Source organism: Centrocercus urophasianus, unplaced genomic scaffold (assembly GCF_019232065.1).
Source record: "Centrocercus urophasianus isolate 14NV4802_14NV808 unplaced genomic scaffold, USGS_Curo_1.0 seq_1, whole genome shotgun sequence".
Taxonomy (NCBI): Eukaryota; Metazoa; Chordata; class Aves; order Galliformes; family Phasianidae; genus Centrocercus; species Centrocercus urophasianus.
Window position 1 is genome coordinate 2,067,882 of NW_024884141.1, and position 26,987 is coordinate 2,094,868.

A 26,987-nucleotide genomic window follows, 5' to 3' on the forward strand; every position below is an offset into this window, starting at 1 on the left:
CACTTTTACCAGTACTCGTATTTCTGACCCCCAACAATTAGTGTATTGTGTGTGAAGCATATCACTGTTCTGTGACAATGTAGTATGCCAGTAGCCTGTGGAAAATAATGAGTAAAACTGCACTGAGTAAGTAATTGGTAGGCTTAATGACCACGCAGCTCGGATGTGCTGCCTGGTTCACAGATTCAGAAAGACCTTTTTCCCCTTTTAGAGTAATTTTGTTGATTTGTGGTTGTAGTAATGCATGGCTGTTGCTGTAGTTCCTTGCTGGATTACAAGGGACATTCTGAAACCATAGCAGTTCATTCCACAGTTGGCTTCGGCATGAATTGCACTTCATAACTTTATTAGGAACACTTGAAATGGTGTAGGTCCAAGAATCACCATCTGCTATATGAAGTTTGTAAAACTGTTTACATAACATTGATTAGTGTATTAAAGTTGTAAAAAAGAGGCCAAGAACATGTCACTGGAACTTGCATTCATCTCCAGCTAATTACTGCAAATTAAAAATTAGGCAGCCTAGTCTAATCTCCTTTCATGGCTATGCAGCATCCAGAGCAGATTGTAAGTCAGTATCAGGTGCAGTTTGTAAAAAGCCGTGTTCTGGAAAGAGAGGAGGAGAAATGTAATCCTCTGAAGAAAACGATCCAAAGGCTTTGGATATTACTGAAAGCTGAACTTTTTTTTTTACAGTAGTGGCTGGTGCAAAACATTTGTGCACTGGTTTTCCTTATCTGCTGCTAAAATGTGTATCAGTAGCAGATCCAGTGTGCCGAAGTGTATTTTTGTATACTACACTCTTTCCTTAGTTTGCTATGTTTTGTTGCCTCAAATGGAATTAAATACAAGTAGCACTGGGAATTCATGATATTTGTTCATTAATCATGTCTCATAAAGAGAGCTCATCTCAGAGCAAAACAAGGGCATAAAATGTCTCCGGAAGCATTCCATACAAGAAAACTGGCACCAAAAGGCAAGAGTGGGTCTCCTGCTTAACCTGGCTGGGTGTGCACACAGCCGTCTTCGTTCTCAGAATCCTTGAGCTGTTGGTCACAGGTGACAATAGTTCTTATGAAATGTTGACTTTGGAAGAGGTGCCTGGCACAAACAAGTAGAACACTTATTCTGATTGGCTGTATGCTTTATCAAGTTCACACATGGTGGCAGAAATGCTTCATGGCCGGGCTATGTGCTCTCCTCTGTTGGGTTTCACAACCAGTACAAGTGTGTCACTTCTCCAGGTGTGTGCTGTAGCCAGAGGGATTTATTTACCTGGTTGAATGTCTTCTGTTGGTCTATAACAGAGAAGCAGCAGGTAACACTATGGGGTACTTTGTGTTCTCATGCTGGAAGTTCATATCCCAAATTGACCTTTGCTCTTGGGTAACAAACATAAAGCAACACTTTCTGTTTCACCCAAAGTTACTGAGTTTGCAGTCATAAGAAGGGCTGTTTGCCACACTATTTTATTTGCCTTCCAATTTTCAGGGACAGCAAGGTATGCTGAGCTTACTGTCATTGTGCTCTTTGTGCTGTCTAAATTTCAAGTTAGTATGACTCAAATTTCATGGTAGATGGATAAAGCATTGCATTTGCGACTTCAGCATTAGAAGGGAAAGAAAATTTTAACAAGGAAGAAGAAAACTCAAAGTTAAGACGTACCCACTGTTCAATCTTTTTTCTTGCTCTCATGCAGTATTTCTTCAAGGCTTTTTTTTTCCAGCTGTATGAACCTCAGGGTGACCTGAGGGTGACCTCAGTAGAGCAGTGCCTTCAAATTGAGAGTCCCTTCTGCATCCTCTTTCAGTGTTTCTCTATTATTATGCTGCTGAATACATACAGGCCTTTTGGAGAGTACAGTTATGGAGGATCTTTGCATTACTTTCCCCCCTTAACAACCACCTTAGGTTCTGGAGTTGTTTTAAGCGTTGTATGTTTAAGAACATATAAGTTAAATATTATCTTAACTTTTCTGTCTCTTAAAATAGAATAACAGGGCTTAAAGAAATCATGAAAGATCATCTATTTTCACTTATACTACAAGGAAGCATCACTCAGTGCATTCCTATCAAGTGTCTGACTAAGTTACTCATTAGAAACTGCAATAATGGAGAGCCTGTGACATCCCTGGACAATCTATTCTACTCTTAACCATTTTTGTCTTTTTTGACTCTCTAATCTGAATGCCATGATGCAAACTTAATGTATTACTTTTTCTCCTATCCACCACAATCACTAAAGAGAGCAGCAAACACAAATAGCAAAGACATATCACATCCTGCCCACTTCTTTCCTTGCCTCAAACCTTCTTGTCTCCTTTTCTAAATGTCAGCTATTTCAACCATTCCTTACATACAATTCCATTGCTCTGTTCTGCATTCCCTGAAACTAATCCACCCATTTCTTGAAATGTGGTGCGTAAGACCACGGAAGTGTTCCAGATGATAAAGCAGAAGAATTAATTCATTGTTGTGTACATCCCAGTGCAGCTTTTGATTTTTGACTTCTCAAAGTCCCAAGAGCTCTTTCCAAAGAAACACCGATTGTTCCTTGTTGCTTCTTATCTCTATTTGTGGTTTCCACCTACATATGCCATTGATGCCTAGAATCCTATTTTTTCCAAACCTCTCTTTTCTGTTTATAGTCCTTTTCTGCTTGGTATTAGCTACAGATGTGGAAGGCATATTTTCTGCTCTGTCTTTTCTCTCATTGCTGAAATGATTGACTTGCAGACATCCAGGAGAGGTGCTTATGGAGCACCACTTAGTACATCCTTCCAGTTGGTCAGAAGCTGCTGATAACTGCTCTCTCACTCCACTTGTCTAACTGGTTTTGTATTCAGCATGGATCCTTTCCATTAGACTGTGCTGCAGGGTCCAAATCATGACTCAAGTCAGTACCGCAACACATACTGCCTTTCTCCTCCAGTGACAAATTGTTACCCAGTGTTAAATAAGTTTTATGAAATTTTTTGCTAGTTTTATGTTGATTGTTACACATACCTTAATGATTGTCTTTCAGATGCTTATAAAGCACCTTGAGTCTAGTTGTGTTGATTTCTTACAGGCAACACCCTCCTCTGCAGCTGAACTGCAGTTTTATCCAATTTGTATTTTTCTGCATGTATGCTATTTAGTGTTTAGCTTTTTTGTCTTTTGCTATAAATATCTTGTCTAAAGCATATGAAGCTGTGTTAGCTGCTGTCACACTGGTGGTTCATAATCATTCTATAATTGTCCTCTAAAATGAGATTACTGGCTGCAAGGAAAATTAAGATAATGCCACATGGTTACAGTCAGCAAAAGATGTGAACTCATCACAAGAATGCTCCTTATGTTGCTGGTTATCCGTGCTTATCTTGAATGTAAGACTGAATACAATCTTCTCAAAATAGCAAGAGCTTGGAGGGTTTGGCCTTATTTCTTATAAAAGACCAACTTTCTGTGATTTTCTAGTCATGTTAATTCTGTGTGAGATAGATCTCTGGTGGAGACACGAGTTCATTTCAGGTGACTTGCTATGTGTTTGTGGCTCAGCAGGGGCATGTTGTACTGGCCGGTTCCAGGGCTCAGTGTAACCACTGCTCTCCTCAATACGTTTCAGTTGAAAAGCCAGTTTGGAGAGAGAGGCTGATGCTTCTTTCACTGATACTATTAATATCTATGCTGTTTTATTTTACTGGGGGTTTTTTTGTTTGTTTTGTTTTTTTTTTACTCCAGTGAGTGAGTGCACAGGAGTTAGCCAGCACCCAGAGGTCTCTGTATTGATGAAATGCAACAACAATTTTGTGCATGGTGTCAAAATTAAAAAACAAAAAAAAACAAAAAACAAAAACAAAAAAACTTCATCCCCCTCCCCGAAACAAGCAGGCAGACAGAAAAGCACAAGAATAGAATTCTAGCACTGTAGAATCCTTAGAGTTGGAAGGGTCCTTTAAGGGCATCTCGTCCAACTCCCCTGCAATGAACAGGGACACTACAGCTCAATCAGGTTGCCCAGGGCCTGATTCAGCCTCTCCTTGAAAGTCTCCAGGGATGGGGCATCAACCATGTCTCTAAGCAATCTGTTCCAGTGCCTCACCACCCTCGCTGTAAAAGATTTTTTCCTTATATCTAACCTAAATTTACTGAACTCAGCCATAGCATGGTCACTACAGCCCAGACAGCCTCCAATCTTGATGTCACCAGTCATTTAATTTGCATTCATGGACAACAGGACCAGTACTGCATCTCCCCTATTGGGGCCATCTATTACTTGACTCTGGAGTTTGTCCTCAATGCATTCCAGGACCTTCCTGGATTGCCCACAGCTCACCATGCTCCTTTTCCAGCAGATGTTGGGGTGGTTGAAGTCCCCCAGTAGGATGAGAATTTGTGATCACGTCTCCTGTAGCTGGAGGTAGAAGGCCTCACTGATAGGCTCCACTTGATCAGGATGGCCTGTAGAACTGATCACAAGGCTCCCTTTGTTGCCTCAATCTCTGTCACCCATAGGCTTTTGGCTTGCTCATGACTATTCTTTAGGGACAGCTCTTCACATTCCATTCCTTTCCTGATGCAGATAGCAATACTCTCCCCTCCTTCCTCACCTGTCCCTTCTGAACAGCTTGTAGCTGTCAATAGCCATACTCCAGTCATGGGAATCATGCCACCAGCTTATGGTGATGGCAACTATATCTCATTTTTCTGTTAGCACAGTAGCTTCCAGCTCCTTCTATTTGTTTAGGGGTCCAAAACTAAATGCAGTACTCTATGCGTGGCCTCGTCAGATCTGAGTACAGGGGGATGATCACCTCTCTGCTCCTGCTGGCTGCACTATTTCTGAAATGTACACGTTACACTTACAGTTTCTGATTTCCTTGCTTGCATTCAATCCTTGTGTTCACGCTTTGCACCTGGGAGAGACTGGAAGTAACACTGAGAGAAAATGAGATGAAGAAAGCTGATAGTTTTCTGAAACTCAGCCAACCCAGGAACTGGGACACCATGACCCAGCCCAGCCGTGTTGGCAGTCTGAGCACGATGGGACCGGCAGCATGTGGGTACTGGCTCTGCACAGCAGCCTACCACCACCTAGATATTTGCAGAGTAAATTGTGGTCGATTTTATTGGAGTCATAAACAATGATAGCAGCAGTCAACTTCCTAGCAATAATTTTTGGAAAGTTTTTTTCATAACTGCCATCATCATTCGCTAAGTTAAATTACTGAAGCACAGAAAGTGTTTCATGCTACATAATTTTAAGAAATCTTTTCTTTACAATTTTTTTTTTTTTTTTTTTTTTTTTTTTTCCTGGTGATTGCACACATTTGTGGTGTTGAGTTCATTTTCTGTTCTGCCATTAAAACTTTACAGTGGAAGCTTTACAGTGTTTCTTATTGTTCAGAGGCCACATTCTTGTGATTATGAAAGAAACAGAAAGTCCATTGCAGAGATAATACCCCACCCATAAATGACAAGATTTAGGAGCAGTTTCTTAAACTTTTGTTGGTGGTGTAACTTTCTATTTCCAATACTGCACCTGGATGTGCAAAACAAAAATACAGTCTCTCTGAACAGCACTGCTGTAATTTAAAATAAAACTGTGTTAGAGTAAAGTTTAGCCCTTTGTGTTTCTACATTATAAGCCAGCTACTAAGGAATGAGTTTCTGTCGAAGCGCTGAAATGTGGTTCTCAAAGCAATGTTTTCCAAACTGTGCACAAATACTTTGTTCATCCTGTGGTTCTTCAGACAGTTTTGAGAATGTAATATGTTCTCAGGAGTTGATGGTTAGGAACCTTAGAGATGTGTCTACACAGCACAAGTCAGAGATCTGTAGACTCCGGAGTTTACTCCAGCAAAATTCATAGCTCAGTCACCACAAGGAAATATTATATAATACGAAATACAAGTTCAAGTCTCAAGAAATTTTGCAATGTGGTCCTTTAGCTTGGTTGTGCCAAGTTGAGGGTAGGGCTCTTTTCCCAATTAACTAGTTACAGGATGAGAGGTAATGGCCTTAAGTAGTGTGAAGGGAAATTCAGGTTGGATTCAATTATTCATTATTCAAAATTATTTTCAGAAAGAGTGTTGAGGTATTGAAACAAGGTGCCCAAGGAAGTGGTGGATTCACTGTCCGTGGACGTGTTCAAGAACTGTGGAGATGTGGCACTGAGAGACGTGGTCAAGGGTGGTAGTAGGTATGGGTTGGTGGTTGGACTAGATGATCTTATGAGTCTTTCCAACCTTAATGATTCTATGATTTGATGAAATGGATGCTGTCTTAGTGCAAACGTAATTAGAACAGTCTTCATGATTTCTACAGTTATATTTTTTAGTAACAGTCAAAATCTCACTTCAAGACAATGTGTTACACATAACAACTCACTGATCTAAAAGGAACATATCATCAACCTAATTTGTCAATGGCCTTGACATACTCAAAATGATTGCTAACTTCTTTAAAACCCTTTTATAGCTTTTGATTTTGTTAAAGGTTTATTCTGATTAAATACTCCTATTTTATTAAATGTCAGAGATATGGCTAATATGATATAAAAGTCTAAATGGACATTCTCCTCGTAATCACATTTTCCTCAAAGCAAACAGCCAAACACTGCCCTCACAATCCAATTACAGAATCATTTGGGAAAAGCAAATGATGCATCCATTTCTCTTGAATGCTTGAGTTTGCCAGTTAATCTTTGTGGGAGAGGTGTAGCCAACTGGAATTTTGAATCACCTGTAAATAGCAGGATGGTTATTTGAGAACACAGCTCCAAGAAGCTTAGCTGTTGCTTTTGTTTGTGTCTGTTTTTTCCCCTCCTTGCAGAGAGCCAGTAGAGAAAGCCAGTGAGGAATTTGGCAGTAGATAAATTTAGCAAAGGGCACAGCATAACAGAATTACTGCATGTGCCACTATGATTTAAACCAAGCCAAACTCAGTTTGAATTTAAAATTGTTTGGTACTGATGTCCTAACAGCTCTAACAGGAATCACACAGCACCAGCACAGCCTCAGAGGTGGATGTAGGCAGGGGTGTGTGTCAAGGTACAGGTTTCCCCATCTGGGGCCTTTCAGGCAAGATTTGGGGCAGGGAGCATCGCTGCCTGAGTCATCTGGCTGCACATTTCAGGGGCATTCATCTCTCCGAAGAGATGAGAGCCTTGTAAGTAGCAGGGTAATTAACAGCACCAGAAATCAGATTTTGCGTTTGGCATTAACACACGGAGCTCGATTAACATGAAGCGCTGATTGATAACAGCTTTGGTTTACAGCTCAGGATCCTGTATTGTACTTTAGTATAAGCAGCTTTCTTTTCAACTGCACCAAACTCTTACCAGATTACAGATGTTTTCTAAATAAAAAGTAATTATCTGAATTTACGCAGAAGCTTAATAGGATAGGAGCTCACTGTTGCCTATACTGATTGCCATCTCCTTTCTTCCCAACTATTACAAAAGATGCATTCTGTCCAGATCTAGTAAAAGCTACATGGTTTGCTGTGCTGCCTTTGCCCTTCTCCTTAGAGCTGTCACTGCTCTCTCTTTTTTTCATTCATATATTTTTAAATATACTTTTACACTCACTGCATGCAGAAGTCACTTTTTCAAAAGATCATCTAATACTGAAAATATCATGGATACACTCATTTTGCATTTTATTTAAGTGCACAAGTTTAAACTCTCAATTTGATTTCAAAATGCAAGCAATGAGAATTCTCTTTGCATTTATATCCCAGCAGCACGGCACGTTCAGTGGTTTGGAATATGATTTTTAAAACTTTTCTGCCACAGCTTTTCCAGCTTCTACCTGGTTGTAATCTGTTTCTAACATATCTTCTGAAAGCTACAGGAGGACTTTACTGGGGGGTTGGGGGATTGTTGTTTTAATGACCCCTTGTTTAATGACCTGTGAGGGAATACAGAAAAAATTAGAAATGTTCAATCCACAAAGGGGGAAATTTGAAGAGAAAATCCAGTTGTAAATCATTTTTTTTTCTTTTAAAGTTGCCTTTGTGAGTTTCCTACACACGAATCACAAGCTGTGTCACGTGATCCTGTTCAATGGTGGAGATGATTGCGGTTCTCTTTGCCTGCATCCTTGGGAGGAGGAGGGGAAGAGAAGGGTTTTCATCAGTTTCCATTCCTTTTTTTTTAAATTATTTTCTGAAGCAGCCTTAGGGTGCCTTTGCAGAGGTGCTGTGCTCAGGGTGCTTGGACAGTCAGGGAGCCTCCAAGACAATAGGAAGAGAAACTGATCATGGTCCTGGGAAAAGATTGGATATGGAGATTGTGCATGGAAGGGAGGAGGAGCTTAGATTGGGTACTAAAGGGAAATGTTGACAGTGGTGAATGTTTTTGCTCCCAGCATTTCCAGGTACCTTGATACGGTGATTGCTGGGATTCTCTAAGAGGAAAGATGCAGCCTGTCTGGATATGCAAAAATGCATGCACATCCATACAAGGGACCTGAACATTGTTTGAAGTATATTTTTCTTTTGGGAATAAAGTGGTAAGCAAGTTTTAATGTCTTTACCTTGAGTACTATGCTGTTTTGGGCCCCTCACTACAAGAAAGACATCGAGGCCATGGAGTCTGTCCAGACAAGGGCAGTGAAACTGTGAGGGGTCTTGAGCACCAGCCTTATGGGAAACAGCTGAGGGAACTGGGATTTTTCAGTCTGGAGAAGAGGAGGTTCAGGGGAGACCTTATCACTCTCTACAGATCCCTGAAAGGGCGTATGTTGTGGTGAGGTGGGGGTCAGCCTCTTAGCGAGATAGTGATAGCATGAGAGGGTATGGCCTCTAGCTGCACCAGGGCAGGTTCAGGTTGGATATTAGGAGAAACTTCTGCTAAGAAAGAGTGCTGAGGCACTGGCACAAGCTGCCTGGGGAGGTGGCGGAGTCACTGTCCCTGGAGTTATTCAAGAGCCACGGAGATGTGGCACTGAGGGACATGGTTTAGAGTGGTCACAGTTGTAGATGAATGGTTACACTAGATGGTCTTATGGGACTTTCCAACCTTAATGATTTTGTGATTCTGAATTAATTGAAATGGTCATAATTATAAAAAAAAAAAAAAAGAAAAAAAAAAAAAGAAAAATTCATTGAATAATCGAAGCAACCTTACCATCTGTGAGGCAGACATGCATATTGGAACTAGATGAGCTTAAAGGTCTCATCCAACTCAAACCATTCTTTGAGTTTGATCTCCAGTACCACGTGTAGTAGTAGATCTGTCAAGGAAGCTCCTTAGTGTTTAGGTGCTGCTCAGCTGCAAGTAGTGCCATGGATCCAAGGAAATCACATCTAAATGTCTCTCTATTCCTACTTGGATATTGCAGTTTTATATTAGATTTATTTTATTTCTGATAGGAAAACAAATAAGCAAAGTATTCATTTTTAAGCTGATGTGAAAGCCATGAGTAGCTTTGATCTCAAAAGAGCCATGTATAACCAAATATTCCGAGATTTTTAGAAGCTGGCTTCTTACAGATTTATCTAAATGAGGACCAAAATGCCTGTTTGCATAAAATGCCATGTCACAATGAACAATAATCATGTTCTTCTCTGGTCCCTGAGGAGAATATTATTCTCTTCACTGCAGCCAGGTAATGACAAGTCAAAATAGTTACACCTGCAATCATAACTTTTAGAAATCTTTTTTCCACTTGAGAATGTGTATTCTTCCATGAAGAAAAATATTAGTAGTATATATTTTAGAAAGACATTTGATTTTAGTTTCCTCTTCCCATCAGAATTGACTACAGGAGATCTTTTGTTAGCTTGAGTGCTAAATATTTCATTTTAAAATTGTCTTGCTTATAAGCAGTTATGTCTGTGATCGTATTGGTTAGGAGTTATTATTGGATGCCAAAGCTTTTTGGAAAATTTACATTTACTGATTAGTCTTAAAACAAGTTTGAAACAAATTTAGTTCAACTGAGCTTGAACTAACTCTTCTGTTTCTGCAATTCAGAATAATTATGTGTGTCCTTGAGTCTCAACTTGCTTTAAAATCCTATTTTTCAGTGACAATCTGTACCTTCGGTCCAGTAGTCACAACACATGTGATTAGCAAAGTGGAAAGCATAAGACCCTGAGAAGATATGAAAGAAGTACTGCCTTTTTTTTATTTCTTTTTTTAAGAAAAGGGAGCTTTTTGAGAATAATAGAGGACAACTGGGAAGAAAACAAAGTACAAAAAAAAAGGATTTGACTTGGAGGAAAAGACATATGATTTGATTTTTTGGTAGTCCTGTGTAGAGCCATGAGTTAGAGGACTTGATGATCACTGAGGTCCCTTCCAACTCAGGATATCATATGATTCTAAAACAGTGGAGCAAAGGAGGAGATGGAAGATGAAAAAGAATTGGATGCAGAAGACACTCAGCTCTGGTGAGGCCGCACCTTGAGTTCTGTGTCCAGTGTTGGGCCCCTCACTGCAAGAAAGACATTGAGGCCCTGGAACGTGTTCAAAGAAGGGCAACAAAACTGATGAGGGGTCTGGAGCACAGGGCTTATGAGGAGCAGCTGAAGGAGCTGGGAATGTTCAGCCTGGAGAAGAGGAGGCTCAGGGGAGACCTCACTGTTCTCTATAACTACCTGAAGGGAGGTTGCAGTGAGCTGGGGGTCGGCCTCTTCTCTCGTGTAGCTGGTGACAGAACTAGAGGGAATGGCTTCAGGCTGTGCCAGGGGAGATTTAGGCTGGACGTTAGGAAATACTGCTTGTCTGAAAGAGTGGTCAGGCAGTGGAATGGGCTGCCCAGGGAGGTGGTGGAGTCACTGACCCTGGAGGTGTTCAAGGAATGTTTGGGCTTTGTGTTGAGGGATGTGGTGTAGTGAGTGCTATTGGTGATGGGTGGATGGTTGGACTGGATGGTCTTGAATGTCTTTTCCAACCCTGTGATTCTGTGATAACTCAGAAAAATGAGTTACTGCTGCTGACTGTTAACACTGGGGAGAAGATGAGAAGTAAAGAACGAGAAACAAAAGTAGGAAGATGTAGTAATCTCTCTAAGTATGTTAAAACAGAGAATGGATTATCCTGCAGAGCTCATTGCAGCTCACAAAGGAGGGTGGGTAGCACTTAATTCCTAATAGCAAGGGGTTTAATAGCAGGGGATGCAGACGGTGTGATCAGACACAGTCCCATTTCTTCATGATGACCCTCCTTCTCTGTGCAATGAGACACCTTAATGTGGAAATGTGGTCCCCTGGCTGGTCCCAGCAGGCAGGATGTGCTGCAGTAATGTACAAACACATGTCCTGCGCTCGCAGGGCTTCCTTCCCACATGGCCATAATGAGCTCTCTGTATAGGAGTTTCTAATTTACTCTTACCCTGAAGGATAACATAAGCAATATGGGAATGTCGTTAAACATGGCATGTGGTGTTGCTGTGAGCTTTCTCCTTATGAGTTCTGTGGGTGAACGGGGACTTGTTTCCTCAGAAGGTTTCTTGTGCTGAGTACATCAATTGGTCACACAGAAAATCATTAGAAGGCTTAGGACAAGGCGCCCTGATAAAAAAAACCCCAAAACATAATTGCTGGCACTCAGCCTTCAGCTCAGTGTGGGAACTTCTTCCCACATGACAGAGGGAGAGTGGTGTGATCCCATGTACAGCACCTCTTTACGTACCCAAACATAAATAATTACGGTTAGTTCATGTCTCATTGAAAACACAGAGACTATCACACCCTGGCTCTCTTCCACTTTTGCTGTTTTCTTTATGAAAAAAGAAACCTGTGTGTGGCCATAAGTTAAATTTACGTTATAATTAAACATGATTGAAATCGACCCCATTTGCTTTTGTCTTGAAATTGTCCCAGCGGGGGAATGTGGAGAACCCAGATTTATTGCTGCATCTCCTCAGTTCCTCTGCTGCTCTGGCTCCAGCCAAAGCTGGGCTGTGAGCAGCGAACGATCCTACTCTGTTATGGGGTGCATGGAGCCGGACAGCGACAGCTGGCAGCCATGGGCTCTGCTGGCTTCGGACCAGGGGCAAATTCCCTTCTGATGGGAAAATTCTCTGCTGGTTGGCTGCAAGCAGATTGCGTGCCTTTAGAAGAGTGCTTACAGGGCAAAAAACGGTGCTTCCTTCCTGCAGCTTGAGATGGCTAAATTAAAATGAAAGGAGGGGAGGTTTAGGTTAGATGTTAGGAGGAAATTCTTTATGCAGAGGGCGGTGAGGCCCTGGCACTGCTGCTCAGAAGCTGTGGTGCCCCATCCCTGGAGGTGCTCAAGGCCAGCTTAGATGGGTCCTGGGCAGCCTGAGCTGGTGGCACCCAGCCCATGGCAGGGGTTGGAACTGGATGGGCTTGAAGATCGCCTCCAGCCCAAACCAGTGTATGATTCTTTGGCTCTCGCAAATCTCCCAGAATGAAAAATACCATTAAAAAAACCCAAAATGTTACTGAGATTTCTTCCCATCTCAGGGGAATCTGAAATGCTGGGTACATGAAATGTTTTTAACTGTGCTCATTTGCAGCTTGAATGGCTCACAGAGGTCAGCAGCAGAGTAGGGACTTTTTCACCCCTTGAGCAATGAAGCATTGAGTAAAAGTTATTATTACCAATTAGCAGTGGCCTGTATGAAGCAAATCATTAGTCTTAGTTCAGTTATTAGCAGCCAGGTGTTCATGAGAAGTACCATGTGCCACTGCCATTGTACATTAATAGTGCTTGCAGCTGCAATTGAGTCCAGTTCAGTGGATTTGGGACATCTCCATGCTGTCTCTGGGTGCTTTTTTACCTCCACCCAAGGAGTGTGTTAAGAGACTGCGTGGAGCTTTCTTGTGTTGCTGCCAGTTTTGTGTGTAAATTACTTTGGGAATAAGTAAGGGAATGGCAGACTCTAGAGCAGTGGCCTTCTAGTACCTGAAAAGAGCTTATAAACAGGAGAGAGGAAGAGTGACTTATTAGACAGGCAGATAGCAATAGGATAAGGGGAACGGCTTTAAATTAAAGAGGGGAAATTCAGGTTAGAAGTTAGGAAGAAATTCTTTACTCAGAGGTCGATGAGGCCCTGTCACAGCCTAATCTGGTGGTTATCTTTGCTAACAGTGGAGAAATAACTATACAGAACTACTAATAAGAGAACAACAAAAAGAATAACTAACCACACCTCAATACAGCAGATATTTACTGCATAGGATTTACTCAACATGTAGTGAGAATGGCTGTAAGAAATCCTTTTTCATGGTTTTTGGGGTATGAAGAGCGAGTTAGAATGTGGCTTTCCCTTTCAGTAATTCAGATGTCTTGTGATTTTCACTAAAGGCAAGGAGGGGTTTGCTGGGCACTTTCCATGCAGGCGGCAGGGCTGGGGCTAGCGGCAGCTGGGAGGGACATCTGGTGGCCGATCCAGGAATGGAGGCTCAGCCTCAGCAGCTGGAATGTAATTGCACTGTAGTGATTAAGGCAAAAGCATCCCCGTGTTTTCAGTGTGATTACTTTTCTGTTTCAGTATGACTCTAGAAACATTTATGCATGTTTACATTTCATTTTGTGTATGGTTCTAATTTACTTGAAAATAGAAATTAAGGTCTTGTTCTTTAGCTGGCAAGCGTAGTATGTCCAACACCCATAATAACTCAACAGGACCTTAACTTACAGCTGTCAGTAGGTTTAAAAGCAAACTCATGATATTGCACAGTGGTTCTGTGGGCAGAGTGAGTATACCCAAACCCTGTGCTTTTGGGCTCCCTTCCAACTCAACGATCCTGTGATTCTGTGATTCCTTTGTTTCAGTCCGTCAGTCCTCAGGCATGTTGATCCATCTTTATGTTAGAGTGTTACGAGAATTTCTTGCTTCCAAGTTCCATAAGAGAAGAATCATAAAATGTCTTCTTTGTGCCTGTGCTGTATTAAGTAAAGATAGAGTGGACAATGTTGTTTAAGATTACCTTGAACCCCTGTAGATCCTATAGACATCATCAGTGTTTTAGATGCAGGAATTTTAAAAGAGAAGCTGTTCAGGATGAGCTTTCTGGCGTTGTGCAGAAGTGTTTCAAAGCTTTCTATGACATCTGCCTTCTGTTGAGAGTTTCAGAAGAGGGAAGGCAAGGGAGAGGCACACCATTTAATAATTGGAATGATACCCACCTGCATAGTACAACCAGGGAGATGGATCCTATTGAATGGCCAGTACCATCCATAATGCTGAGCTGGAAACTAGCCAGCACTTCATTCTGTCCTTTCTGCTGCTCTCCCATCCAGCTCCCAGCAGCAGGCATTGGCTGTGTGTGCTGCCTCCTGGGAGCCTGTATCATGTGCTCCTGTAGGCAAGCATGGACTTCCCAGGGACTGTGTGGTATCTGTGTGCAGAAAGAGGAGGGTTGTGTTCATTCACTCTTGTTTATGAAGATCTTGCATTATCCAAATGGTCTTCTCTTACAGTAGTGTGTTCTTGAAGTGATGATGTTGATAAGCTACTTACGTTTTGTGAAACTCATCTTGAAAACTTTTCTTCTTTGTCACATGAAATTGCCCATTGCTACCCCAGTGGTTCTGACACTGTCCTTTAAGGGTTTCGCCACTCTTGGTGTTGATAAAACAGAGAAGCAGTGACGTTTATATGCTTTACCCTTTGTTTCTAAGGCATTCCAAGGCTGTGGTGACAGCTGTGAGATTGGGATAAGCCACAGACTTGTTACAGACTTGCTGTTTTCTGTTAATGAGAAACTGGTGTTCATCCACAGCCCTTCTAAATTGTACACAACCTACAAGTCTTTGCTGCAAGCGGTCCTTTATAACAAAGATTGTTGTTTTTATGTTTCAGGTGCAAAGATGGCTTGAAGGGATTTACATACTCTGCACTGAAGTAAGTAAGGAGAATATTTCTTTGAGTACATAGCTTGAAGAGAAGATTTTGAGGAATTGTGCACAGAAGGAGCTTCATTGCATGGAATGAGTTCTCCTAAGAAAAAGCATGCTGTTATATAATTTTATGATTGGGGGGAGGGGGGGAGAAACCAGCATGTTTGAATGCACAGTATGCTGGTAAGAGAGGAAACTTTTCATGTTTTGAATCATAGGAAGGAAATGAAGACTCATGCTTGTGTATGTTTTTGAAGGCATGTTAATCTTTTTTCTATATAAACCTGGGATTCGTGATTCACCTTATTCTCCTGGAAGGAAAGGGCTGCAGTGTTTTGACCTGGAATTTATTTTCTGTGTAGTTCTGTGACCAGCGACCAAATAAAGCATGGACTTCTGGCATATCCTATGCTACTAAACTTTGTATCTGCCTTGGTAATATTGACTTTCCTAGAGTTTACTTTACTGTGGAACTCTTTGGTCTCACCCCCACATTTTATACGGAGTTCTCCAGCCATTGTGCCTTCTGGCAGAAGAGACATTTTTCTTATCACTACCTTAAATACTCTGCTACGTAGTTACCACTACAACAGCCCATGGTCAGTACCAGCTCACAGGTGAAGAGAAGAACTGAAGCCAATGTCAAAGAAAGCGGAGCTGCCGCTGGTGGTGGAAAATATTTTATAGAATTTGCAACCATAGTTAGGCAGTTAAATAAGTCACCGTTGCTGGAGGTGCTCATGAAACATGTAGATGTGGCACTGATGGCCATGGTTAGTGGGCATGGTGGGGATGGGTTGATTGTTCAACTAGATGATCTTAATGGTCTTTTCCAACCTTAATAATTCTATGATAATGAAATCTGTACTCTAGAAATCTGGACACGAAACAATCCTGTGATGACCATCAGTGCTTTCTGAAATTATCAGTTTTCTAGGAGGTTCTGTCATAAAACAAATGTCAAAGATTTATACCTTCGCCACCCTCAAGAATACTGCCAGAGGATTACTGACTTGGATTACAGTGCTAAGTGTTAGGAAACAGTGCATTTTGCCATTGTGACCTCCTTTGCCCTTGATACCCAGTAACTCTACACCTGGGATGAACCGATTTTGTTGATAGAGTGAAATTCTGGGCATAGGAGAACTGAAGATGAAGCTGAGCACAACAAAATTGATGCTCTTGGTGAGAGCACAACAATTTGAAGATTTTACAAAATGTTATACCAAATTTATAAAAACATCTCAGTAGTTATCAACCTTTTTGTAACTCAGTTTGCTGGAGATAACCGAGACATTTCACGCATAGTTTCATTTTCTTATTTGATGTTTTTCTTTCTTATGAGAGGTGGACTTCCCCTGTAATGTTTTTGTGCCTGGTTTTAAAAAAAATCCTGACATCGCTTTTGGCTGTCGTCTGAAGTTTGTGTTGGTGGATGAGTCTTTTCCAAGGAGGTACAAGTGTGGCACCTGTCTGTTTTTGCAGACCTGTGGATAACTTCAAGTTTGTCTTACGGACTTTTAGAGACTTTGTTTTAGAGACTTCAGAGACTTTGTATATCTTTGAGTTATTTATGCAACTGTTCTGTTTGTTTGTTTGTTTGTTTGTTTTCCAGATTCATTGTAGGGAAAGAAGAAATCCCTACTCATTCATTTTCACCTGAAGCAGCATTTTCAAAAACAGAGAGAAAAATGAAGCCCTGTGAAAAAATATCACAGCGAATGAACTTGTTGGCTCTAACAAAAAAGCTGATGGACAAAGTGTGAGTCAAAAGAAAGTAAAAGAGTAACAAAACAAAATGAATCATTCCTACTCAGCTTGTTTTAATGTTTAGATAGAGTGCATCTGACAATGTTTAATGATTCTTTTGCTTTGCATTTAAATGTTTTGCAATTCTTTTTTACTGGATAATTAATAGGAACAAGTTATGAACCCTAAGAAAAACAAAATTTAAGACCTGTTTGTCATAGCAGGGATTCAAAATAGCTTGCAGTGTGCAGCTGTGTAACAAGGCAGCGTAAGTTCAACCAGTTCTGCATGGTAGAGTGCAGTTTGCTTTTTCTGCAGCACTGGCCCATGGCATGGTTTCAGCAGTGCTGGTAGTGATATTAAAGAAGGAAAAGTGCACAGCAGCTCTCCTTATTTAGGTCTACTTAAGTTACCATCATGTCATTTTTTTGGGGGGGGACCCACATCCCTGTATTCTAAGAACAGAATTTGTAGCACTTCCATGTCAGGAAAGTCCCAAGCAAAGTGAATCTAAAGCTGTTCTTTACATGAACCTGACACGAATAGGTGGATTAGCTAAGACACGTTCTGTCCCTGTCTGCAGAATGCAATTTGCTGACCTTTAGAGTAACCGTAAAGAGGTGATATGGGATGGCTTTTTAAGCTTTTGTAAAGAGAATGGAATAACAAATTGAGAGGACATCTGACCATATCACACCTGTGATTTCACTTCCACTGACTTCTTCAGGAGTTCTTCAGTTCTACGACCAGACTCTACCTACTCTTACACAGGAAAGAAACAAGTCTGTGAAGGACAGTGTGTAGTGGCTTAGCTTATTTGCTCAGCTAATGAGCACATGTGAACTGGCCTGTATTACAGGGAGAATTCCCATGATTTCTTTATGTCTTTGAATTGAAAAATATGGGGAAAATCAGCAATGCCTTTTCAGACAAGATTGTATTAGTTAAAAAAAAAAAAAGACCTACAAGAGAAGAAGCAGTGAGCTGTGTGCAGATTCCTCTAGCTGAGTTGTTTATATCTGTTTTGTCTTAAATACTCCTTATTCATTTAGTTCATAGCTCTTCTGCTGTTCACTAAGTACTGGGATCAAGGGACTGTGTGTGGAGAAGAGTATTTTTTCTTTAAGGTTTTGAATCTCCCTACTCAGACATTCAGAAAGCTTCCAGTTTTCAGCCCTAATGCTCTCACAGCTTTCTCTTCCATATGGTTCTTTTCAATGTAATTGAGTCTAAATGCCCGTAACCTGATCACATTCTCATTACAATTTTTGCTACATAAACTGACCTCACAGATGATTTATGGCCATTAGACTTTATAGTACGTGATTCAAAACTTCCAAGATATTTGGCACAGTATATAAATTGTGTAATTTATTTTATATTAAAACCTAAATACTTGGCTATAGCAAAATGTAACACTCAAACATGGTATGACATTACTTCTTTATAATTCTACATTATGCAGGACTAACAACTGCACAGTCTGGGAATCCCACCATCCCAAGCCAATCTTTCTTATACACTGAAGGTCAAATTTGCAGTTCGAAGTCAGAGCCACAAAACAACCTACAGAGTAGGTGAATTAGCCCAGAAGTGAAATGCTTGTAATTGGAAAATGTCTCATGGGATAACTCTGTGCATTGCCTGCATTTCTTTCCAATGAACTTTACAGTGCTATGAAAGATACGACAAGGTGAAATGGGAGGCACTGGCACAAGTTGCCCGGGGATGATGGAAGCCCTGTCCCTGGAGACACTCGAGGTCAGGCTGGATGGGGCTCTGAGCACCTGATGGAGCTGTAGGTGTCTCTGCTCTTTGCAGGGAGTTGGACTAGATGTCCTTTAAAGATCACTTCCAGCTCAAATGATTCTATGATTCTGTGTAAGGCCACAGATAATTGGTGAAATATACAGGCAGACTGGAAAGAACCCTAGAATTCTGTCTCATAGCTGCTCCCTGTTGCCCACAGCAGAAAGTGTGTTGCTTAATTTTGTATTATAGATGTAGCATGGCAAGAAAAGAGGTTGGATCAAAATAAATCTGCAGACACTTTTGCTGTACAACTAAAGTATTGTTTCTTTTTATAGCCTTTTTATGGCATCATAAAAGCTCACAGTGCCCTTCAATGGTGGGAAAATAACACTTTATGTATTTTTAGGCAAGAAAAATTTATGAAGTCTCCCATTGATCATACTGAAAACAGCTACAGGTTAATACGTGTTTCATTGTGCTTTTTGCAGGTGCAAACATGGCCCAAGGCATAGATGCTGTAAACACTATGAAGATAATTGCATCTCATATTGTATTAAAGTAAGTGCAGAAGTTAGATTGACAAACTGGCAAAGATGGGGTAAAATTCTTTGGTTGGAAAAAGCATATACTTCGGAAATGAAAAAGGAGCCTGTTACTTGTTCTTTCTCTATTGAAAATGTGACTAGCCTGAAAACACGTTTTCTCAATTTTGGATGGGGCAGAGGTTAAAGTTTTCTCATCTCACAGATTAGCTGAAGTGAATGAATAACACAGAATGTGTGGGAAAAATGGAGTGGCGAGCGAGGAACTGAACTATGTGATGCACTCCGCGGCTGAGCCCATTTGTGACTCCACCCTAAATAAAGCACCTGGAATGTGCTGCTTCGGCAGCACCATGCATACAGCTGTGGTGTTTGGCACACGAGGCTGGCTCTGGGCTCAGTCCCCTGTTCATTTATTTTAATGGCTCAGAGTAATGAGAGATTGCTCCCAGTTGCTGTGCACAGGAAGAGCTGGCCATGCCCAGTGGCAGAATTCGTCCTCCTTTAGAGGAGTGCTGTGCAGGGGAGGCTGTTCTGGCTGGCGTTGGCTTGGCGCAGGTGGTACCACCTGCTGTGCCTTTTTTTAGGAGCTGGTAAGACTCCAAAAGATTTTGATCACTTAATAAATCTACTCATTTTTATTTATGCAGATGCAGAAAATGATTTGAGTGTTTTCAGTTGCTTCCGATGCGTTCTGCTTACTTTTACCAAATTTGTTAGAATTTGCCCATGTTGAATGATGTGGCATTTTATCTTTTCTTCTGGCCCACAGGGTAGTAGTAAATTTATCAGAGCTTCAGTATAAAATGGTCTTGCTCAGGGACAGGAATCAGAAGGCAGTGGATTACCTCCATACATTTTTTGCTTAATAATTTACTATACAAGCTAGAAATTTGTAACACATTTCCTGTTGGTGGCACCCACATACAGCCAGCATGGTAAGTCGGTATCACATGCACACACATCCAAATAATGCCCACTTTCCTAAGGTCTTTTGGTTCCCGCTTGTATGACAGCGGTATCTGTGAAGTGCTGCAGGTTTGGTAGTTGGATAGGTTTGTGATACTTTGCTGCTCAAATTAGATTTTTGTTCTCAACCACTTACCACTGTCTCAGTCCACATGTGATCTCATTCATGGGCTGTGCCTTTTCTTTAGGGTGTAACATCTTGGGGACAGACTTTCCTCGCTTTATGTGTTCAGTGCCTTGCCCAGTTTGCTATTCAAGGTCTCCTGGATACTTCTGTCCCCCATCTCCTAAGAGCTTGAATTGGTCAGCATCCTTTGGGTACTCTGTTTTCCCCAGAGACATCAGTGTCTGGCCCACAGCATGAATGTCCAACACTACAGTGAAGTTTATATTCAAAACAACACAAGTGATGTTATGGGTTGGTCTGGTTGCATTTCCAGATGTCTGCTGATGTAACATCTCCTACTGTGCATCTGTTTTAAAGGATGCCTTGCTAACTTCAGCATGCTTCACTTTTACATAAAGCACTGGTTTTCATTACATATGCATATTTACAGTAATTAGCTTTTAACTGCTGCTAAACCAGACTTTCTGAGTTTTTTTTAATTAATGTTTCCAAATTCTTAAGCAGTTTAGTAATCTCAGACAAAATCCTTACGCATTCTGTGCTGCATGTTAGCAGTATCTGAGTATACATCCGTAAGTATCCTCATAACCTTATTTTATTTTAGAAGCACAGCTAGAGCAAAAGAAGAGATTTCTATTAGAGTACTACTTATAGAATTGACACCCTTTTCTCTGTGAAAAACTGAATCTAGTGGAAAATTTGTTTTGTTTGTGATTTCATGAGTATAAAGAGAGGTAATTTTAAGGCAAGAGAGCAGCATGGCTGACCCAAGACCTGCAGGTCATCAAACTGAAGAACAAGAAGAAAATACACAGGCATGGAAGCAAGGATGGGTAACCTGGGATGAGTATAAAGGGCTGCTGCTAGGCTGTGCAGGGATAGAGTCAGGAAGGCCCAACTGAAACTGGACTTGGGAAGGGGCACAAAGAAGGATGAGAAATTCCTCTATGGGTACATCAACTGGAAAAAGAATGTCCAGGAGGGTGACCCCTCTATAGTAAGCAACACTGGCAGGCTGGTAACAACAGACAAGGACAAGCTTTTGTAAATGCTTGAAGAGTGTGGCAGGCTACTGGAGACAGCTGAACAACATTTTTCTGTGTGACTCCTGTTGATCACAGCGAGGAAGCCTTAGCCTAAAGCAGTGGTCTTGTTGTCTGATCTCTGTCAGTGCTGCTGATGAAAACAGGTGGCTCACACAAGATCTTTGATCATAGAATCACAGAATGGCTTGAGTTGGAAGGAACCTAAACTTCCAACTTGAGTTGGAAGGAACCCAGTTCCAACCCCTGCTGTGGGCTGGTTGGCCCCATCAGCTCAGGCTGCCCAACCTGGCCTTGAGCACCTCCAGCACCACCACAGCTCTCTGGGCAGCTGTGCCAGGGTCTCACCACTCTCTGAGTAAAGAATTTCCTCTTAACAACTAACCTAAATCTTCCCTCTTAAATTGTTTCACTTTGTACTATTGCTGTCAGCCGTTGTGAAAAGGGAAGTCACCCTCCCTCCTACTTATAAGCTCCCTTCAGTTAATGGAAGGCACAGTTATTTCTCCAAGCCTTCACTTCTCCAGGCTGAGCATGCCCAGCTCCCCCAGTCTCTCTTCACAGGAGAGATGCTCCAGCCCTGATGGTCTTTGTGGTCCTTGTCTCAACCTGTTTCCTGAATTGAGGACTCCAGAAGTTTCACTGTACTGCTACATCTAACTGACCTCAGTCACAACTTTAAATTGCTGTGGAGAAATGGCTTGTAGCAGAGTTTACTTCTCTCATTTAAGTTTATCATGGTTTCCTGCAAATACTTTACTGTTTTCTACCTCTATCGTATGAGGTCTTTTTAGGGAAAAGTAGCAATACTATGCATTAGTCTAAAATGTAATACTTCTGTGACTCTGGAAAACACCTGTAAATATGTGCTGTGATTTAATCAGCTAAACAGAAAGAGTTTGTGCACTATGTATGATGCTTTCTTGTGCATCAAAACTAAGCCTTAATGCTGAAGCTCAGCACTACTCATAAAATGGCAAATATCATTGACTGCCAGCTGGCACTGAGGTGTCTCTTAACACACTGTTCTTTTCCCTGCCTGAATGGTCTTTCCTACAGCTGGGAAAAAATTCTTACCTGATTGTTGTGTGTTCTCTTGTTAGGGCTTTGATCATAACTGGTATTTTTAGAACTTTCTTTTTATATAATGGTACCTGGTATTGTAAACATTTTTTTGTGCTAGAGGACAAGGGCTGTGTACTTTACAGAAGAGTACTTTGTTGATGGTATGAATTTATGTCCATCTTAATTTTGACATTTTAACGATACAAAATTCACAATGCACTTAAAACTCTGCCTGCTGTACATACCTTTCAGTAGGCATTTTCATTATAGGACTGCAAAACACTGGGTTGGTAGCACAGTACAATTTACACACCTTTAAAAGTAGCAGAGGAAGAAATGGAAAATTTTCATGTGTGGTTATTGGATCCACTGGATGACACAAAATAGTTTCTTTCACTCGATTCCTGTAAACCACTTTTTGAGTAGCAGCTCAGTGAGAGTAATTGTTTCAAGAAGTTTACTGCTGAATGTTTAACCAGAATAAAGTTTTATGAGCTTGATGATGCATTAGAAAGTTCTGCAGGAGGCAAAGATGTTTTGAGTTTCTGAGCTGGAAAGGTTGCTCAATCCAAGTTTCTTCTGGTTATAACTGTCTCTGGGGTTATCTCAGCCATCCAAAAAATGGGCTGCAGAAATTATGAGCATTGTGTGCTGCCTGATTTGCGAATGATGAGTGCACAGCATTCTTATAATTTTCAGATGAGGTATCCACCAACCAAACAACGGATAAATTTTATTCAAAACTCTCGTAGAAGTTCAGCCATCGGGTAAAAATGATGGTAGAAAGCATGGGAGGAAGTTACAAGAGATGGGGGAAAAGGATTTGTAGAGAAATAGCATAGATTTGTGATATAAAATAGCAGATCTATGTCTAAGGTGAAACAGCAAGAAAAAATAATTTGAGCTGACATTATTCTTTTGCAATAGCTCTGTACAAAATTTCCTGTCCAGGTTTGGCCTTGATCTTACTGCAGAGCTCACTGAGGCTCCGGTTTGGTTGAGGAAAAGTACATGAGCTTGTGCCAAGCCATTGGGGTCAGATTCTAATTCTCCCACTTTCTGAAATTTATTTTGTGTGGACTTTTTACTGCTTTAGTGCATTCTCAAGATATCTGAGTGTAGAAGTGCTGTTTTCCCATTACTTTCCTCTGTGTATCCATTTGTGGTTAAAAGCCAGTCAGTAACATGGAAAGGAAACCACCAGGATTATTTGAAGGGACAGAATTTTAGAGCAGAAGACAAATAGATTTTGCCTTTTGAGGCCTTTGAGGTATTCATAGAAATTAAAAGAGAGTCACTTGTTTATTACTTTATTGCTTTTGTTGCTAGGGAATCATGAAAACAAAATTGAAGATGGGAATGCATTTTATGTAGTATACACAGAATGAGTTTTAAACTGCTCAATGTCAAAAAAAAAAGTACTTCTGTAGACATTCTTGGTTTTCCTTCTTCTGAAGTTGTGATTTCTTCCCATTTCCTCTAGGGTTTCATTAGGATGTTTAGCATTGGTTACCTGATCCAGTGCTGCCTTCGGATCCCATCTACCTTCCGGCATCTGTTTACAAAGCCATCCCGGCTACTTTCACTCTTCTACAACAAGGAAAATTTCCAGCTTGGAGCTTTTCTGGGATCTTTTGTCAGTATATACAAAGTAAGCTTAAAACATGTAGAGTGACAATTGCCATGTGTTCTATTTTGCTTCTCAGAATATCAGGGAGATACTTTACTAACTGGCACTGGTTTCTACAGAACGGCACTGGCAATTCTAGTTTTCTGGTCATCAAATTGTAAACAGCAAATTAGTCTTCATTCATTCTGGTTTTTGTTTTTTATGTGTGTGTCGCTTCTGAATAAACCGGATAGATTTTGCAGCTTGGTATTGATATCATGAGATTGGAGGTACTTCAGAAAAAGTGAATTCAGATTCCAAAGGGACTTTGTGTTGTGGAAACACACTGTAGTGCAGTGACTGCAGTAGCAGCATTGCTGCCAAAGAGAAGCCATTTGCAGATTTTTTGGCTCAAATATATGGAACCCTTACTTGATGCTGAGTAGAAGGAGCTTGCACAACATATATCATGCACAGCTAAAGAGGCACTTGGAAATCAACCCCTCTGCACCGTTAGATGACAGACTGTGAACTGATATATATTCATTCAGCATTGGCGAAGTTAATTGATTTATGTGCATTCATGTCAAGCAGGATGTGAACAAGCCAAGGGAGAGGTTGTGACAAAACATGCTTCTGAAGTTGTTTTTGCACCTTTATGTTGTTAATCACATGTGCAATTTTTCAACTGCCACTTTACTCGCTCTCTGAAGTTAAGACAATTCCATGTTATTCATGGTCAACATTACTAACTGGAAATTAAATGAAAACCAAGCCTTACTTGTAAGCAAAACAGAATCTTACTTGAATTGCCATTGGATTGAGACACCAGAATTTTTAAGATTTAAAATTGTAATGGCAAAGTGCAAATGGGCTATTCAGACTATCTGAAAATCAGATTTTTACTCCAATTTTACTAAAAGTGCCTTTGGGGAATAAAAGCATTTAAATTACGAAAGTTGAAGTGATTTTCACTTATTTTAAAACCTCCAACTACAAAGTTAGTTTGGTTCTATGAGTATTCGTTTCATGAGACTGACACAATCTGACCTTTATTTGTTATTTATTAAGTAGGTGCTTTCTGTTACTGCTTGCATTCCATAATTTATATTGATTTGGATTGCATTACGTTTTTCTTACAGTTTCAGATAAACACATAGGGCTGTAGAGATCCTAATCACTGCAAAAGATTGGATCCTCATGCATTTTGAACCTGAGGGCAGATTGAAATGCCTTTGTAGAGCTGCAGTAGCTGTTAATATTTTGTGTCCCCCTTTCTATAAATTATTGCCAGCAAACATGATTTTATAGAAAATAAATCAGCTGTGTCAACCTCATTTCCCTTTTTAAATTAGATTACAAGTTTGATTAGTAAAGTTGACTGTCATAATTCAATTTTGGAACAGTGTAGACATTTTCTTCTGAATTTTTTTCATTTCAGTGTTTTTTCAAGACTTTGAAATAACACAGTGAATTCACCTGAGGGCCACCAAGATGATTTGAGGATGGGGTCATCTGATGTGAGAGACTGGGAAAACTGGGTCTTAATCTGGATAAAAAAATGGCTCATGGGACATCTTACTGCTATTTACACCTCATGGAGGGTGCAGAGAAGACAGAGACACACTGCGTTTGGAGTTGTGCAGTAACAGGATAAAAAGAGATGGACATAAGATGAAATGCATGAGATTCTGATGAGACATAAGGAAATTTTAAAAGATTGCCTGGTGAGGCTGTATGGTCTCCATGTTTGGAGACGCTCAGAACTTAATTGGATGATGAGTTCCTGAGCAACTTGCTTTAATTAGATCTGGACAGTGGACTAGATGATCTCCAAAGGTCTCTTTCAAAATGAATTATTCCTTGGTTCCATGAAAAGCACATGTTAGATGGGTGAAGAGGCTGACATTCATCTCAAATTAGACATCAGCAGGCTATCATACAGAACTGTGTCCTGTTGTCCCAGAGCCATCAGCACTGGATCTGGCCTTACAGTCAAGTCTCGAGCCATTTGGAAGCAAATAGATTTGCCAGGGATAAAATTTGGCAGCAAAGTATGGATTTCCCAAAATGTTAAAAAAAAAAATACAGAGGATATTATGGACTTCTCATGGGAAAGAGTCAAGACAACTACAGCAAAGGAAGGTGCTCAGTTCAAAATTAGCTTTACTTTACGCACATGAATTAGATTGGTATTCAAACTATTGCTCTGCTCTGCGATTCTGAATGAAACAGTAACACTGAACAACTGAAACACTAAAACAACTAAAAAGTGGTGTGGATTATGGGTATTAGGACACCATACTCTTAATCCATGCTATGTGTTGTATTACTAATTTATAGCAGAATATCTCCAGTCTGTGCATCCCAAAGGAGAATGCCTGGGGCTCATCCTGCTGTCTGTTCACCTGCAGGGTACAAGCTGCTTCCTGCGCTGGGTACGGAACCTAGATGATGAGCTTCACGCGCTTGTAGCTGGTGAGTCCACTGTAAGAAAGCTGCATGGGCTCTGCTGGGCTTTTGCAAGTATTTGTCTTGCTCACAGTTGAATGTCTATCTCCCATTCCCTTTCCAGAGTTCAATGATAAAAGTGGGACTGTATACATTAATGTTGTATCAGTAGTGTTTGAAATACAAAAACACGCAGTCATGTTTGAAGTGTTTTCAAATATAGGCTTGCATTAAAATTGTAAGGTAGATTCAGTCAAACACTTTCTGTTTATTATGTTCAGCTTCTTGGTCAATAAATTATTGTATGCACAGATGTAAATTTAGCCTTTATTTTCCAAGTGTTTTGATGTGAGGTTTCAATACTGCCTCCTCCATATGTGATGGAATACACATTTGAAAGGATGGGCTCCGCTGGATCCAAAGAAGCACCCTTTTCCAGTGAAATCTGTGTAGTGTTGGAGGACCTTCCCTCTTATTTATGCACCAATAGGTGTATCTACCTTGTAGATCCTCAGAGGTCTCTCTTGTTTGTGGGATGGAGGAGGAGATTTGAGCCTGTGCGCCTGATGATTGAATGACAACTGTATTTCAGGGTTTTTGTTGTTGCTTTTTTACTGGCACAAACCATATTTTGATGGGCAGCACCAGAACGTCACTGATTTTTCTATTATTATTATTTTTTAGCAATAGAAAGCATAATCTGTTGAGCTGATGTAGTATGATTGCAACAGTAAATCACACTAATGCTTCTTTTCTAACTGTTGCAGGGTGTCTAGCTGGAATTTCTATGATGTTCTACAAAAGTACTACTATCTCTATGTATCTGGCATCCAAACTAGTAGAGGTAAGATGCTGTCGTCATAACAGAGCTCTTT

General features: G+C 40.6%; 1 protein-coding gene across 2 annotated transcripts in view; it reads left to right on the forward strand.

Moving 5' to 3' along the window:
- The window catches only part of TMEM135 (transmembrane protein 135), a 166,416-nt gene that overhangs the window by 133,226 nt on the left and 6,203 nt on the right, over positions 1–26,987 (forward strand). For both annotated transcript variants that reach the window (XM_042810212.1, XM_042810295.1), the window contains 6 exons: positions 14,768–14,809; positions 16,421–16,567; positions 18,795–18,864; positions 23,536–23,703; positions 26,076–26,139; positions 26,880–26,956. In XM_042810212.1, the coding sequence (XP_042666146.1) occupies positions 14,768–14,809; positions 16,421–16,567; positions 18,795–18,864; positions 23,536–23,703; positions 26,076–26,139; positions 26,880–26,956 (568 nt within the window). The remainder of the gene's footprint in view (positions 1–14,767; positions 14,810–16,420; positions 16,568–18,794; positions 18,865–23,535; positions 23,704–26,075; positions 26,140–26,879; positions 26,957–26,987) is intronic.